Source organism: Salvelinus alpinus, chromosome 16, assembly GCF_045679555.1.
Source record: "Salvelinus alpinus chromosome 16, SLU_Salpinus.1, whole genome shotgun sequence".
NCBI lineage: Eukaryota > Metazoa > Chordata > Actinopteri > Salmoniformes > Salmonidae > Salvelinus > Salvelinus alpinus.
The window spans coordinates 6,240,358-6,258,848 of NC_092101.1; the positions used below are offsets into that span (position 1 = coordinate 6,240,358).

Consider the following 18,491-nt stretch of genomic DNA (forward strand, 5'->3'; position numbering starts at 1 on the left):
CTTTTCAACAGTCTTGAAGGAGTTCTCACATATGCTGAGCACTTGTTAGCTGCTTTTCCTTCACTCTGCCGTCCATCTAAACCCTCTCAATTGGGTTGAGGTCAGGTGATTGTGGGGGCCAGGTCATCTGATGCAACACTCCATCACTCTCCTTCTTGGTCAAATAGCCCTTACACAACCTGGAGGTGTGTTGGGTCATTGTCCTGTTGAAAATCAAATGACAGGCCCACTAAGCGCAAACCAGATGGGATGGCATATCGCTGCAGAATGCTGTGGTAGCCATGCTGGTTAAGTGTGCCTTGAATTGTAAATAAATCAGCAACAGTGTCACCAGCAAAGCATCATCCGTTCACCTACTCCGCGTCTCACAAAGACACAGCGGTTAGAACCAAAATCTCTAATTTGGACTCATCAGACCAAGGAACAGATTTCCACCGGTCTAATGTGTTTCTTGGCCCAAGCAAGTCTCTTCTTCTTATTGGTGTCCTTTTGTAGTGGTTTCTTTGCAGCAATTCGACCATGAAGGCTTGAATCACACAGTCTCCTCTGAACAGTTGATATTGTTTCTGTTACTTGAACTCTGTGAAGCATTTATCTAGGCTGCAATCTAAGATGCAGTTAACTCTAATGAACTTATCCTCAGCAGCAGAGGTGACTCTGGGTCTTCCTTTCCTGTGGTGGTCCTCATGAGAGCTATTTTTCATCAAAGCACTTGATGGTTTTTGCGACTCCACTTGAAGATTAAAATGTTCCGCATTGACTGACCTTCATGTCTTAATGGACTGTCGTTTCTCTTTGCTTATTTGAGTTGTTCTTGCCATAATATGGACTTGGTCTTTTACCAAATAGGGCTATCTTCTGTATACCACCCCAACCATGTCACAACACAACTGATTGGCTCAAACGCATTGAGGAAAGAAATTCACAAATTAACTTTTAACAAGGCACACCTGTTAAATTAAATGCATTCCAGGTGACTACCTCATGAAGCTGGTTGAGAGAATGCCAAGAGTGTGCAAAGCTGTCATCAAGGCAAAGGGTGGCTACTTTGAAGAATCTCAAATATAAAACATATTTTGAATTGTTTAACACTTTTTTGGTTACTACATTATTCTATATGTGTTTTTTCATAGTTTTGATATCTTCACTATTATTCTACAATGTAGAAAATAGTACAAATAAAGAAACACCCTTGAATGAGTTGGTGTGTCCAGACTTTTGACTGGTACTAATATATATATATTTTTTTTTACTCTACATTGTTGGAAAAGGACCCGCAAGTAAGCATTTCACAGTTAGTCTACACCTGTTGTTTATGAAGCATGTGACAAATACAATTTCATTTGATTGGTGTGTTCCAGCTGTGTGCTTCATGGGTGAGTTGGTCACATCAGTGGAGAGAGGGGCTTGTGGGACCCTGCCAAGGCTGAGAACTAGCTGCTCCTTAAAGGGATAGTTCCCTCATTTCATATTGTGTAATAACTGCTACTTTAAAGGGATAGTTCACTCACATTTCAATTTATCGTTTTCTTACCTTTGAAATTGTCTTCTCTGCAGTAGTCGGAACTAGAAGCACAAGCATTTCGCTCCACTCGCATTAACATCTGCTAACCATGTGTATGTGACCAATAAAATGTGATTCGATTTGATTTAGTCTATGTGCCTGGACATGACTTCTGAGGTAAGAAATCAATAAGCAGTTTATGGATTTGGAGTGAACTACCCCTTTAAAGAGCCCTGGTACCGGGCCCAAAACGTCTCAGACTGTGGTTCAGGTCTGTGAACCATTAGCACCTCACTATCAATTACACGGACCGTTCCTCAATAGGCTGTTCAATATGAGCAGAGCTCTGTTTGGTACGGGGGCTACAGGATTCTTGCTTGAGGATGGTTGAAAACAACTACATAGAAACTAAGACTTCATTTGATTTTTAATTTAAAAAAATATATAAAATAGAAAGTGGTCTCTATGGGGCTGGCTGTCGTAAAAGGATGGGTTTTGTTTCCACACACTCACCACTTCCATCTTATCCTCCTCCTTCTCCTTCTTCTCCTTTTCCTTCTTCTTAGCTTTGGCTGTGATGGAGAGAACAGCAGTAGACACCTTTCATGGAGAAAGAGGGAGTGAGAGACTAAATGAAGGGAGTATTGCAAAGAAAGGTCAAACAATACTTTAGGTAATGAGGCCAATCAGAAAACTTCTTAGAACGCATGAACCACAAAACAGACCGTTTTTTAAATTACGTAATTATATTGTACCTCGGTTTTAAAATGAAACAAAATTTGGGCCCTAGACTGAGCATCTAAAATAACTTGGTCTCAGACTTGCGAACATGGCAATGAAATTAAAATGATGAGAAAGATTTCAAAAAGGGACACTAATAACAAAACCCTCCAAGAAATTGATCTCGGCTGAGGAAACTTCATTCAGAAAGACAACCGTGAGTAGCAGCAAATATGACTTCAATCGATCAAAACAATGTGACATCCTTTCGCCGTTGGGGGACTCTCACCTTCTCCTTCTCTTTCTCCTTGGGCACCTCCAGGGCCGGAGGGTAGGCGAAGGTGGAGGGCTTACAGTTGGAGCGGTATTGTACCTTGGGCATCTGGATAGGGGGGAGAGTGTGGTCAAACCCCCCAAAAAAGCAATGATTGTAAAGTCCGACCCATCACCCATTGAAAAGGGATGTTCCGTTTGACTTATTCATAGACTGGTTTGACAACAAGAAACGCTGAAAACACCACCTTCCTTTGGCCACATTGATACGAATACCACTCAGAATTTAAACAAAAATGAAAAAGCTATTGGTGAGCATAGTAGTTACGGTGCATGGCATTGAGCGTTGTATCTGAAATGCGTTTTCATGGAAAGTCAGCTATAAATAATACAAATGATTTATTTCACAGGAGCAAAATAGTATAACTCCTACTCTCTTGTAGTCAATTGATAATGCCCACAGGAAATTAATGTGTTAACATTTCCCGTCAAATTCTTAAACAGCACCATATAGGGAGCCACCACTGACCAGAGAGGCTTTCATTTAGTTTGTTATATCATAACTCACTTCTGTTCTCTGCAGGGTGGTAAGTATGAGAGGGAAGGGGAACATAAAGTGCTTCTCTGGCTGTCAAAGCAGTGGGTGACTTCACCTGCGATAAAAGGCTGGCATGGAATGGCATGGCTGCAGTAGGGTGGCGCAATATGAGTGCTGGTAAATAACGTCTTCTCCTTTAGGCGCACAAAGCCACCGTGCACAACTGCTGATCTGGGCAACTCCTAAGGCTGGACCAGGTGGAGGCAGGAGGGAACATTGTCTACAGTGCCTTCAGAAAGTATTCATACCCCTTGACTTATTCCACATTTTGTTGTTTTACAGCCTGAATTCAAAATTAAATCGATTTTTGTTTTAACTCATCTACACACAATACCCCATAATGACAAAGTGAAAACAAACATTTTTGCAAATTTATTGAAAATGAAATACAGAAATATCTAATTTTCAGTACATAAGTATTCACACCTCTGAATGAATAATTTGTAGGACCTTTGGCACCGATTACAGCTGTGAGTCTTTCTGGGTAAGACTATAAGAGCTTTCCACACTGGGATTGTGCAACATTCTCCCATTATTCTTTTCATAATTCTTCAAGCTCTGTTGAATTGGTTGTTGACCATTGCTAGACAACCATTTTCAGGTCTTGCCATAGGTTTCCAAGTAGATTTAAGTCAAAACTGTAACTCCTACACTTAAAAACATTGTTTTCCATTATTGTCCATAGCATGATGCAGCCACCACTATGCTTGAAAATATGGAGAGTGGTACTCAGTAAAGTGTTGTATTGGATTTGCCCCAAACATAACACTTTGTATTCAGCACAGAAAATGAATTGCTTCGGCAATTTTTTTGTAGTATTACTTTTGTGCCTTGTTGCAAACAGGACGCATGTTTTGGAATATGTGTATTATTTAAAGGCTTCCTTTTCATTCTGTCAGTTAGGTTAGTATTGTGGAGTAACTACAATGTTGTTGATTCATCCTCAGATTTCTCCCATCACAGCCATTAAACTCTGTAACTGAGTTAGGAAGACCTCCTGTATCATTGTAGTGATTTGATACACCATCCAAAGTGTTAATAATAACTTCACCATGCTCACAGGGATATCCAATATGTTTTTTACCCATCTACCAATTTGGTGCCATTCTTTACGAGGCATTGGGAAACCTCCCTGGTCTCTGTGGTTGAATCTGTGTTTGAAATTCACTGCTCGACTGAGGGACCTTACAGATGTGTGGGTTAAAGAGATTAGGTAGTCATTCAAAAATCATGTTTAACACCATGCAACTTACTATGTGACTTGTTAAGCACATTTTTACTCCTGAACTTGTTTAGGCTTCCCATAACAAAGTGGTTGAATACTTGACTCAGTACATTTCAGCTTTTAATTTTTTAAATCATTTATAAATATTTTGAAAGTAAGCTACAGGAGAACTCTTATGCGGCTATAAGCTACCTGCTGAACGGGGCTTATAATATATTTTATTATAATTGTCCAGGTTCACCAAAAGCAAAAGTTTTAGTAGTTTTGCTTTAACAATCAGAGTATATGGTCATTTTCAGACATGACATTATTAACTTTACCCTGTATAACGAGGACAGCAATCCTTTTGCGAGGCGCAATGCATGGCCAACGCTGGAGGAGAAAATAATCTCACTAAAAACTTCCGAATGGTCAAAACCATTCAATTTTGGGTTGGGGGTGAAATACCAAAAGATGTGCTTATACATTCATTGGCTATGTCATAGCTAATTTGTAAACATACCTATCTATTTATATCTATATATAGGAGAAATGTCCTCTGGTCTGATGAAACAAAAATAGAACTGTTTGGCCATAATGACCATCGTTGTGTTTGGAGGAAAACGGGGCAGGCTTGCAAGCCGAAGAACACCATCCCAACCGTGAAGCACGGGGGTGGCAGCGTCATGTTGTGGGGGAGCTTTGCTGCAGGAGGGACTGGTGCACTTCACAAAATAGATGGCATCATGAGGGAGGAAAATGATATGGATATATTGAAGCAACATCTCAAGACATCAGTCAGGAAGTTAAAGCTTGGTCGCAAATGGGTCTTCCAAATGGACATTGACCCCAAGCATACTTCCAAAGTTGTGGCAAAATAGCTTAAGAACAACATTTGACCTCAATCCTATAGAAAATGTGTGGGCAGAACTGAAAGAGTGTGCGAGCAAGGAGGCCTACAAACCTGACTCAGTTACACTAGCTCTGTCAGGAGGAATGGGCCAAAATTCACTCAACATATTGTGGGAAGCTTGTGGAAGGCTACACGAAAAGTTTGACCCAAGTTAAACAATTTAAAGGCAATACTACCAAATACTAATTGAGTGTATGTAAACTTTTGACACACTGGGAATGTGATGAAAGAAATAAAAGCTGAAATAAATCATTCTCTCTACTATTATTCTGACATTTCACATTCTTAAAATAAAGGGGTGATCCTCACTGACCTAAGACAGGGAATTTTTACTATAATTATATGTCAGGAATTGTGAAAAACTGAGTTTAAATGTACTTGGCTAAGGTATATGTAAACTTCCGACTTCAACTGTACATGCGTATACTTCAGATGCACCCCACCCACACACATTGTTTACCTTGAGGTCCTTGTTGAGCCCGATGATGGCGGTGGGGGTGAAGGCCAGGGAGAGGAAATGGGAAAGGGGGAACCAGAACCAGAACTGGGTGAATACCAGCAGGCCCACCACTGATGGCATGTGGGTGTGGCCCGTCCTCGACTGCAGCGAGATGGTGACGTTACGGCCACCTACACACACGAAGGAGAGGAGAGTTTTGACATAGTCGTGATAATACAGTTGTGATAATCTTTGTGCTTTGGCAACAATGATCTTCCACTTCAGTCAACCATAAATAAGAAAAATAGAGAGACAAAAAGACAGAGTTAGGCACAAAAGGGGGATACAATTAAACTAATCTCGTTCTCAGACACTTCCGCCCAAATGCGCTAAGTGTCTGGTGGACCAAAGCGTCAAACTTGGCCTTCGTCAGCCAATACAGAAAGAAACTCCCGGCGCATAGACATTGGTTTAATCTACCAACCAATCATCTCCTACAACATCTTCCCCCTAATCCTCCCCCGTACGTATCTTGTGCTCCTTGGTTATGGAGCCACGCCACACAGTAGTGTGATTTGCAAAAATTGACAAATGCACAATTCTATAGTCACTCCTACTAATACCAACTTTGAATTGTTGATGTCCCAGACTTACAGTGCATTCGGAAAGTATTCAGACCCCTTGACTTTTTCCACGTTACAGCCTTATTCTAAAATGGATTTAATTGCCCCCCCCCCCCCATCAATCTACAACAAGCCTGGGCAAAGGCCAGCCCGGGGAACGTATACGGCCCGCGACGTGATTCAATACGGGCCACGGAATCATGCTCAGATCACATAAAGAATTTGCGATAGTAAAGTTTTGAAAAACGAATGTTATTCAAATTAAAAGCCCAATGAATACTCGCCTTTGTGTAACGATTTAACTCCCACCGCCTGTGGGACATTTATTTTGAAGGCACATATGAATAACTGCCCGAGGACAGACAGTGACTGACAGGCTAACACACACGTCACAGTTACAAATAGTAGCTAGCTAGAAATTGTGCAAGAATGTGTTTTTGAAAGATTTCAAAGGAAAGGAAAGTAGACAATGAATGTAGGGTGTTCCAGCAAGAGTGGACATCAAAATATTTCTTTATTGAAGTATCAGAGAAAGCTGTGTGCTTAATGTGCAAAGAGAGCATCGCTGTCTTGAAAGACTACAACTTGTCCCAACATTTCCAGACGAAGCATGCAGAAAAATATAGGAATATGTCTTCTGAGCAGAGGGCAAGTGCATTGAAAGAGTTGCTTTCTCAGTTGGAAAAGCAGCAAGGACTTTTCCCAAAACTGCATTCAGCAAACAATGGAATTGCGAGAGCTAGCTATGTACTGTCCCACAAAATTGCTAAACATAGCAAGCCATTCGCTGACGGTGAAATCATTAAAGAATGTTTAATTGACTCTGCAGCAATACTTGCCCCGACAAGAGCTGTTTGAAAATGTTTCCCTGTCAAGACAAACAGTGACACGGTGTGTTGAGGACATTGTAGAGAATATGGAACAACAGTTGAAAGACAGGGTAAAGGATTTCACATATTTCTCCTTGGCCCCAGATGAGAGCAGTGATGCACGTGACACTGCACAGTTGTTGATGTTCTTACGAGGCATAACCCCAGACTTTGAAATTACAGAGGAGCTTGCTTCAGTGCAGTCAATGAAGAGCACAAGTGCAGGGAAACATTTATTGGACAAGGTTTAATAAGTGTGCGGCAAAGCTGGGACTGAGTTTTGAAAAGTTATCCAGTGTGACCACTGATGGGTGCCCAAACATGACAGGAAAAAACATTGGCCTTTTGAAAAGGATACAAGATCAAGTAGCTGAGCTGAACCCAGATCAGAAAATTATTTTCCTGCATTGCATTATTCATCAGGTGCTGCTCTGTAAATGTGTTCTGAAAATGAGCCATGTTGTGGATACAGTCACTAAAGTGGTAAACTTCATAAGAGCAAATTCTTTAAAATCACAGTTTGTCTCACTGTTGGATGAGACAGTCAGGTCATGTAGATCTCCCCTACCACACAAACGTGAGATGGCTGAGTTTGGGGAAGGTGCTTAAACGGGTGTTGGACCTGAAGTCAGAGATTGCTGAGTTCTTGCAAATGAAAGGAAAATATGTGGATTTTCCTCAGCTGCAAGATACAGAATGGTTGGCTGATTTTGCCTTCACCGTGGACATCATGGCCCTCATGAATGAACTGAATTCCAAACTACAAGGGAATTGTATGTTGTATATTGTATGTTCTAATAGGCACTTTAGTATTGCCAGCCTAATCTCAGGAGTTGATAGGCTTGAAGTCATAAACAGCGCTGTGAAGCTAAGAGCTGTTGGCAAATGCAGTAAAGTTTGAATGAATGCTTACGAGCCTGCTGCTGCCTACCACCACTCAGTCAGACTGCTCTATCAAATCATAGACTTAATTATAATATAATAAACACAGCAATACAAGCCGTTGGTCATTAATATCATCAAATCCGGAAACTATCATTTCGTAAATAAAACATTTATTCTTTCAGTGAAATACGGAACCATTACGTATTTTATCGAACGGGCAGCAACCCTAAGTCTAAATATTGCTGTTACATTGCACAACCTTCAATGTTATGTTAAAATTATGTAAAATTCGGGCAAATTAGTTTGCAACGAGCCAGGCGGTCCAAACTGTTGCATATACCCTGACTCTGCATGCCATGAACGCAAGAGAAGTGACACAATTTCCCTAGTTAATATTGCCTGCTAACATTAATTCATTTTAACTAAATATGCAGGTTTAAAATATATACTTCAGCGTATTGATTTTAAGAAAGGCATTGATGTTTATGGTTAGGTACATTCGTGGAACGATTGTGCTTTTTTTGCAAATGCGCTTTTGTTAAATCACCCCATTTTTGGCGAAGTAGGCTGTGATTCGATGATAATTTAACAGGCACCGCATTGATTATATGCAACGCAGGACAAGCTAGTTATCCTAGTAATATCATCAACCATGTGTAGTTAACTAGTGATTATGTGAAGATTGATAGTTTTTTAAAGATAAGTTTAATGCTAGCTAGCAACTTACCGTGGCTCCTTGCTGCACTCGCGTAACAAGTGGTCAGCCTGTCACGCAGTGGCAGCAATATAAATCGGTATCCCAAAATGCTGATTACCGATTGTTATGAAAACTTGAAATCAGCCCTAATTAATTGGCCATGCCGATTAATCGGTCGACTTCTAGTCTGTTCCTATCAGATGACCAGCGGGCGAAGTATACATTGCTGCTGCGTGCTTTGAACTGAGTTTTCTCGTCGTTTTGAGGATTTCAAAGTGTTGGAAAATGACATGCTGTTGGTTTCCTCTCCTTTCACCTTCAATGTGGATAACGCTCCCACTGATCTGCAACTTGAGCTTATCGATCTTCAGTCTGATGCAGTGATTGGAGAACTATTCAAAAACAATGTCACTGACGAGGTTCTATGCATCTCTCGATGAACCAAACTTTCCAAAGATTAGGAGTAATGCTCAGAAGATTTTTGTACTGTTTGGGTCAACCTATGTATGTGAACAGACATTTTCAGTGATGAAATATAACAAGTCAAGGCACAGATCATCTCTTACGGACTCTCACCAATCCTGCGCATACGGACTTCACTGCTCTAGTCAATGCCCATCAGAGACTTCACTCCTCACACTGATTGAGTAGTTTAAATGTAATGTTGAGCTTCCTCTGTGTTTTGTGCATACCTGTTAACAAGAATTCTGTCCGTGGTGCTAAATGCAGTGTACTTTTCCCTCCGTGTAGTTCATTGCATGTTTAATAATGAAAATACCTACCAAAAGGAGAACATGGATGTGGTTTATTTCTGTGCATGTTAAAAAGTAGCATATCTGGACGTGATTTACAGTAGATATATCTGTCAACACAGTCATACACATGATGTATAATCCTGTAATAGGATTCTGGCCCGCGATGGCAAAAATATATTCTAATGTGACCCTCCATGAAAAATAATTGTGCAGTCCTGATCTCCACACAAACACAGATAAAGCAAAAACAGGTTTTTAGAAATGTTAGCAAATTTAATTAGCACATTTACATAAATATATGGGGGATTGGAAATGATGCCGACAATTACATTGATGGAATCTACAATCTGCACTATTTCTGTCATTCTGAGCACCGTGGGTGGATGCCCACGTTGCTCATATGGGTCCAGTAAATTTCTCAAATGTCCGTGAAATAAAAATGCTTTCAGTCAAACGTCTGTAAACCCTGGTGTGCGCGCAAGGGTACAGTGAGCGCTTTTGTGTGTGCGTGCAAGCATACAGTCTACATTTGTGTTTGTGTGTGGGGTCCCAGAGAGTTGCACATCAAACACTTGACACACACACACACACACTCACAGATGTGTATACGCATACCCCAAACACAGGCTGGAGCAGAAAGGCATACGTCACACTGCTAACATTGGGCCTTGTGTATTACCTCGATAGAGACCAGCAGGTCCCTCTATGTGTTAAATGCTGTCTAAATACACATCAGGTGCGGGTGTATACACAACCAAGCCTTGTTTCATTTTGAAGAATACTTAGTCAAATTTAACACTGGCAACAAGTGTAAATCAGAATTATGCTGTGCATGTGCACTTTGTGTGTGTGTCACATTATAGTAAAGGAGCCTATATTGCACTCATACTGCAGTAGGGTTAGTCTTTTGCAATATTTGTGTTCCCATAAATGCTTTTAGCCGATCCGTGCCACTACAGCAACAGACAAGATCAAACCGGGAGCCCCCATTCTCCTGCCAAGATAAAGAACTCCCGAGTCCCCTCTGTTTTCTGTCGCATTAGACCGCCCAGACAAGATCTTAATATGGGATCGTTAACCAGATAACACACTATCGCCTCTTCCTCTCACTCTACTACCCTTAACCGTCAGGCCACTGCTCCCAGATACACATCCATGTGTTGAGGCAGGCAGAAAGGCTATGTGTTGAGTACTGTAAAGGCAGCTTCCACCTAAAGAACCATCACTTCACTTCTGGTGTACCACTTTCATTTCAGATGTGGAGTATTAGTCTTAAGTTATGAGTGGGGTTGGATAATCATATGAAATGTGACAGGCGGAAACCATTAGGGTTCCATTTCATGATCTCTGGCGCTCATTACCGAGGGTTTAGCCTTCGAAAGCAGCTCTCGCAAAGAAACCACACACCCAACCGTTCCCTCTGTCTCGCCAGACATTCCCTCATTCATTACGTAGAATTATACTCCTTTTAATCTCGGCCCTAAATGTGAAGCTTTTCAGTGTCTGTTCATGTATTCAGTTCTCAAAGCTCCTCCAAAACGTATTTTTTTTAAATATTTTTTTTATAATGTAGAAGATGCTCTTATCCAGGGCAACTTTCTAAAGAAATCCCTCTGCTCTGTACTGCCGAAGGACCTTATGCCACCACAAAAAAAAAATGGAAGTTGATCTAGCTAGTAATCACATAACACCTATGGATTCTGGGAAAAGAAGTCCCCTCCTAGGAAAATTACAATTGGATTCCCATATAGGTTGACAAAAACAGAGCATACCCCTCCTTCCAGAGGCGTCTTAAGTTTTAAAGAGACTTGTGTGACACTAATTTAGGCGCAGCAACTCGAATCTGTGAGTCACTCTGGCGACAAAATCCATTTGTTCGGGGCATTAGGAGGCACCATTTCAGATGTCAAAATAAAGGAATTAAATAACCCACAAGTCATCATCACTGTAATTACATAGAAAAAAACTGGGCTGAAGCGGCACGTGATTTAACCACTATTGTCTGATCTGATTTTACATTGGAACCATTTCCAGTGTAACAATGTATTTTAAATCGAATGATTCCTCCAAAGTAACTCGTTTTGAAAGGACTTTTTACATTATTTATATGGGGAAGGACCTCCCCTTCTCCCAACACTGATTCCAATCACCCTGCTTTTCCCTTCATCCTGATACTCCTCTGCACCTCTTCCTCCGACTCCCCCCATCCTCCTCTCCGTATTTGTCTCCCAGAGGGCAATGGCAGTCCATTATTCTAACTCTGCACCCCCAGCCCTTGACCGCCTAATCACAGCAAACACCACCCACTCTTCTTATACTAGCCGTGCCAGGTCATTGTTTTACTGACATTTGTTCCCTTTTCACTTTTAAAAGCTTGTTACGCTAAAATGACTAATGGAAACGTTAGCGAGGCCCTTGGCCTGGGATTAAGAGAAATCAATGTGATTTAGTGAAACTGGTGGCTTTGTTGATTTAGTTACACCCCCCCCCCCCCCCAGCACTGAGTACATTTTTTATATATTTGCAACAAAAAAAATCACTAAAAGTTTTATTGCTTAGCCATTATGATGTATTGTGTGTAGATTGACGAGGGGGAAAAAACTATTCAATCCATTTTAGAATAAGGCTAACAAAATGTGGGAAAAGTCAAGAGGTCTGAATGCACTGTATATATTTTAAAGCAATGAGGCTGATGCAACAGATCAGAACGTTGAGCTTAAAATGTTGATTAACTATTATTTCTTCACATTATACGTACAGCAATGCGCAGAAGGCAGTAGGCTACATGGGAATGTTCATTCCATAATGCAATTAGCGGGAAAACCCTTTTGTCAAAAGCACACGCCAGCAGTTTCATGTGACAGAGATCAAAATATCTGTTGGAAATTTAGAAAGAGGGGAGAGCTTAAGATGCAACAACTAGCATGGGTTGCTAATATAACTACACTGCTCAAAAAAATAAAGGGAACACTTAAACAACACAATGTAACTCCAAGTCAATCACACTTCTGTGAAATCAAACTGTCCACTTAGGAAGCAACACTGATTGACAATAAATTTCACATGCTGTTGTGCAAATGGAATAGACAAAAGGTGGAAATTATAGGCAATTAGCAAGACACCCCCAAAAAAGGAGTGATTCTGCAGGTGGTGACCACAGACAACTTCTCAGTTCCTATGCTTCCTGGCTGATGTTTTGGTCACTTTTGAATGCTGGCGGTGCTCTCACTCTAGTGGTAGCATGAGACGGAGTCTACAACCCACACAAGTGGCTCAGGTAGTGCAGTTCATCCAGGATGGCACATCAATGCGAGCTGTGGCAAAAAGGTTTGCTGTGTCTGTCAGCATAGTGTCCAGAGCATGGAGGTGCTACCAGGAGACAGGCCAGTACATCAGGAGACGTGGAGGAGGCCGTAGGAGGGCAACAACCCAGCAGCAGGACCGCTACCTCCGCCTTTGTGCAAGGAGGTGCACTGCCAGAGCCCTGCAAAATGACCTCCAGCAGGCCACAAATGTGCATGTGTCTGCTCAAACGGTCAGAAACAGACTCCATGAGGGTGGTATGAGGGCCCGACGTCCACAGGTGGGGGTTGTGCTTACAGCCCAACACCGTGCAGGACGTTTGGCATTTGCCAGAGAACACCAAGATTGGCAAATTCGCCACTGGCGCCCTGTGCTCTTCACAGATGAAAGCAGGTTCACACTGAGCACCTGAGCACATGTGACAGACGTGACAGAGTCTGGAGACGCCGTGGAGAATGTTCTGCTGCCTGCAACATCCTCCAGCATGACCGGTTTGGCGGTGGGTCAGTCATGGTGTGGGGTGGCATTTCTTTGTGGGGCCGCACAGCCCTCCATGTGCTCGCCAGAGGTAGCCTGACTGCCATTAGGTACCGAGATGAGATCCTCAGACCCCTTGTGAGACCATATGCTGACACATGCACATTTGTGGCCTGCTGGAGGTCATTTTGCAGGGCTCTGGCAGTGCACCTCCTTGCACAAAGGCGGAGGTAGCGGTCCTGCTGCTGGGTTGTTGCCCTCCTACGGCCTCCTCCACGTCTCCTGATGTACCGGCCTGTCTCCTGGTAGCACCTCCATGCTCTGGACACTACGCTGACAGACACAGCAAACCTTTTTGCCACAGCTCGCATTGATGTGCCATCCTGGATGAACTGCACTACCTGAGCCACTTGTGTGGGTTGTAGACTCCGTCTCATGCTACCACTAGAGTGAGAGCACCGCCAGCATTCAAAAGTGACCAAAACATCAGCCAGGAAGCATAGGAATTGAGAAGTGGTCTGTGGTCACCACCTGCAGAATCACTCCTTTTTTGGGGGTGTCTTGCTAATTGCCTATAATTTCCACCTTTTGTCTATTCCATTTGCACAACAGCATGTGAAATGTATTGTCAATCAGTGTTGCTTCCTAAGTGGACAGTTTGATTTCATAGAAGTGTGATTGACTTGGAGTTACATTGTGTTGTTTAAGTGTTCCCTTTATTTTTTTGAGCAGTGTATGATTGTACCTTTGGCTAGTGGACAATGAAAGAAAGTGGACTTGAAAACCATTAGATGGGTTAGCTTACAACGTCACGAAAACGACGTGCGCGCTTCCATTGATTTCATATCAACGCTAATATGGCTACAATTCGCTAGCTAACCAACAACTTTAACGATGTATTTGAGAGACAGCAAGTGCTCATTCTGCAAATGTATTTATGTTTTCAATAAACATTAGACACGAAATATAGCTTACATGAAGTCAACAATCTAAGCTAACCCAGTCTGTTTTGCCCCATAGTTGAGCATGCGTCAGTTTTGTTGCTAAATAGCCAAACAGTCTATAGAACATGAGAGAAATAGGCTAATGACATATGGAAGTCTATGAAATAATTGCCTCCCCGTTTCTATGGTCGGATTTGACTTTTAAGCAAGGTAAGACATGCATCATAATATGAAGTAAAACATTCAGGTTTCAAACAATTTAGTGTATGTTAAAAATGCATACTGCCTCCACCTCATTGCAAAGTGGTGTGTGACGCACTGAAGCCTGCCTACCGTTGCCTATATGCACTTGAATGGCAAATGGAAAGCTTGCTTCAATTACCAGTTGAGAAATAAAAAAAAAAATATATTTTTAAATCGTGGCCATCAAAACTGTTTAACCTTTCACGAGCCTCTACCCCGGGTCCGGGATCACCCCCCACCCCCCCCACACACTGATTAGCATAGCTAGCATAGCTTCACAAGTAGATAGTAGCATCTAAATATCATTAAATCACAAGTCCAAGACACCAGATGAAAGATACAGATCTTGTGAATAAAGCCACCATTTCAGATTTTTAAAATGTTTTACAGGGAAGACAAAATATGTAAATCTATTAGCTAAACACGTTAGCAAAATACACCACTATTCTAACTCCATCAGTTTCTTACTCCTTCAGGTGCTATCACCAATTCGGCTCAACTAAGATATTGATAGCCAATAACCTATAAAAAAAACCATCAGATGACAGTCTGATAACATATTCATGGTATAGGATAGTTTTTGTTAGAAAAAAGTGCATATTTCAGGTAGAAATCACAGTTTACAATTGCACCGACCATCACAAATCGACTAGAAATACTAGATAGAGCAACGTGTATGACCAATTTACTCATCATAAAACATTTCATAAAAATAGACAAAGCATAGCAATGGAAAGACCCAGTTCTTGTGATTTCAGACCATATTTCAGATTTTCTAAGCGTTTTTCAGCGAAAACACAATAAATCGATAAGTTAGCATACCACATGTGCAAACGTTACCAGAGCATCGATTCCAGCCAAAGAGCGCTATAACGTAATCACCGCCAAAATATATTAATTTTTTCACTAACCTTCTCAGAATTCTTCCGATGACACTCCTGTAACATCATTTTACAACATACATATACAGTTTGTTCGAAAAGGTGCATATTTAGCCATACAAAACCGTGGTTATACAATGGAAATAGTCACAACTCAAGCCTCAAAATGAGGAACGTCAGCTTTCAGAGTGATCTAGTTTAATCGAAAGCTAATCATATACTTGACTAAAAAATACAGGGTTGACAGGAATCGAAAGACAAATTAGTTCTTAATGCAACCGCTGATTTACATTTTTAAAATTATCCTTACTTTTCAATACAGGGTTCGCCAAGTGAAGCTATACCAAACAAAATGGCGAAATATGCGTTTAAAATATTTCGACAGAACAGCGATTTATCATATTAAATATTGCTTACTTTGAGCTGATCTTCCATCAGAATCTTGGGCAATGTATCCTTTCTATGTTATAAACGTCTTTTGGTCGATAGATGTCCTCTGTCCTTCGAAATGTCCACCACCAACGACCGACACCCCGAAACGTTTCCAAAGCTAAAAAGTGCACGACAAATAAATTCCTCAGAATCGCACTAAACGGATATAAATTGCTATAAAACGGTTCAAATTAACTACATTATGATGTTTTTAACAACTATAACGACTGAAAACATGACCGGAGAACTAGACCTAGTTACATAACGATTTGGAATGAGGCAGGTCCGAAGTCCATCTTGCCTGTGGCGCGCGGAGAGAGAGAGGGGTCATCCCACGTTTTGTGGTTTTATATGGGCTGTGATTGTGCAATCGACTCCATTCAAAACGTGATGACGTACAGACACCCAGAGGAAGACGTAGGCAGTGTCGGTTTCTTCATAGCATTCACAGTCACCTTAAAAACAGACTCCAGATCAGGGGTAAAAATTTCTGGAATCTGACCCCTGTCATGAAAAGTGCTGTAGATATTGTTCTGTACCACTCAGAGACAAAATTCCAACTTCTATAGAAACTAGAAGGTGTTTTCTATCCAATAATAACAATAATATGCATATTGTACGATCAAGAATTTAGCACGAGGCAGTTTAATTTGGAGACCCAAATATGCTAATGCGGAACAGCACCCCCTATAGTTCCAAGAAGTTAAATCAAATCAAGTTTATTTTATATAGCCCTTCGTACATCAGCTAATATCTCGAAGTGCTGTACAGAAACCCAGCCTAAAACCCCAAACAGCAAGCAATGCAGGTGTAGAAGCACGGTGGCTAGGAAAAACTCCCTAGAAAGGCCAAAACCTAGGAAGAAACCTAGAGAGGAACCAGGCTATGAGGGGTGGCCAGTCCTCTTCTCTTCCACTTTAACACACGATTGCATTTAGAATTGTTATGCAATGATTGGTCTTTTAAATACACGTTTCACTCCAGACAAATGAGCTGTTTATGAAGCTGTAGCAGCAGCTCTCGCGCTGTCTAACAGATTTCTGCTCATCATAGGCTCTGTATATGTATTCTGTGTGATAAACATAATGACTAACGAAAATACACACCCGCCAATTTAATTCCACTAAATTATAAACCTATAGACCAATTTTGACTGGTCAAATGCATTTACATTGACTGGTATTTCCATCAATGAATAGGCAAAAAATAATTATTTTTGGCCGACATCAGTTTTATTTTATTTATCGGCTTTTCATTTATAGATTTTCTGTCCAAAAGCGAGATAATAGTGATGACTGATGTGCTTTTTTAGGCCGGTCGGTTTAGGTGCAATTATAAAAACATCACGGTTTTCGATTTCTATTAATATTTTAAACATTAAATGCATTATGAAATAATGACATTAAAATTATTAGAGCTTTTTAATAGAAATTCCAAAACCAAAAACATTGAACATTCAATTGCCAAAACATTGAAAATATTCCATCGAAATAATCAAATATTTCAGTTGTGTATATTACTTAGTTTTATTTGATGACTTCATAATTGTTGATTCCTTAGTCATCATCTGATCTCTACTCAGGCAGTAGCAGCCAGCCAACCATCTAACATTACAGTCTCTCTGTTTTCCCCATACTGTACTGTCTTTAGTTATCCTATTTAGCTAGGTTAGCCTGTCTAAGTATGATGCAGAGCTGTCTGACAATAATTTTTACTCGTTTTTCAAAGTAGATCAGACATACTTTCAAACTTTCTCCAACCCTCTTGCCTGTTGTTGTGTTGTGAACATTCCTCTCATGTGGCCTGTGTGTATCATCTAACTTAACGTAGCAGACGTAAAAGTGTATCCAACTAATTGACGTCGGTCAATTAGTTGTTTAATAACCACAAAAAAAACATTGACATTTTGGTTAATCTCAGCACTAACGGCTAACGGAAACCCTGGCGAACACACACACACACACACACACACACACACACACCGTCAGACTAACAGTAATATCAAGAGTCATGTGGCTGTTTTCAGTGCTGAACAGCCAGGTGCTAATGCATCGTAGCATGATCGCTTCCAGAGAAGGAAGTCGGGGAAAATCACAGGACACAGGGGTGGTCAAGCCCTGAGGGGCGGCTGGAACTGGACCCCTTGTAAATCTTACCAACACACACACACACGCACGCACGCAGGCACACTTTCCCTAAAGAGCAGACAAACAGATACACCCACAAGTTTTCTGAAGAAATCCCACCGCTGCCACCAAATATCAGTCAAACACACTTGACACAAGACTGACCTGCATCCAGGATGCCCTGGGCCAGGATGGCCCCGAACTTGGCCATGACGTCATCATGCTTGTCATTGATGACCTTGGAGTAGAGCTGCCGGAACTGGTTCACCTGTGCCGGGAAAGCAACAAAAACCATTATGACTCAAACTCATTGTTCAGTTTATTTGGTGGGCCTCCACATTACAATCTAGCACTCGTATTCGATGAAATATACTTAAGTTCTTTGTTGTCTGGTTTTTCAGCTGCATATGGGAAACCTTTTGGCTACCAACGTCACTTTGGCTTTGATAAAGTCAATATGCATGCCAAGGCCCACATTTGGAACTGACGTGAAGTGAGAGCCACTATTAGCTGGTTAAAAACTCACTAGCCACACTTCTCGATAATAAATATATAAGAAGGGTTATATGGTTAAAACATTACCATTAATAATTCCATGTAAGATA

The 18,491-nt window shown here is 41.2% G+C and overlaps 1 protein-coding gene across 4 annotated transcripts in view; it reads right to left on the bottom strand.

Annotated features, from left to right (window-relative positions):
• Window positions 1-18,491, bottom strand: part of LOC139540693 (26S proteasome non-ATPase regulatory subunit 1-like) — a 103,463-nt gene that overhangs the window by 15,982 nt on the left and 68,990 nt on the right. For 2 of the 4 annotated variants that reach the window (XM_071344560.1, XM_071344558.1), the window contains 4 exons: window positions 18,052-18,154; window positions 5,673-5,842; window positions 2,514-2,606; window positions 2,018-2,104 (listed from right to left, as the gene is read on the bottom strand). In XM_071344560.1, the coding sequence (XP_071200661.1) occupies window positions 2,018-2,104; window positions 2,514-2,606; window positions 5,673-5,842; window positions 18,052-18,154 (453 nt within the window). Of the gene's footprint in view, window positions 1-2,017; window positions 2,105-2,513; window positions 2,607-5,672; window positions 5,843-15,745; window positions 15,879-18,051; window positions 18,155-18,491 lie in introns of all 4 variants that reach the window. The other 2 variants (XR_011668256.1, XM_071344559.1) reach the window with 2 other exon arrangements.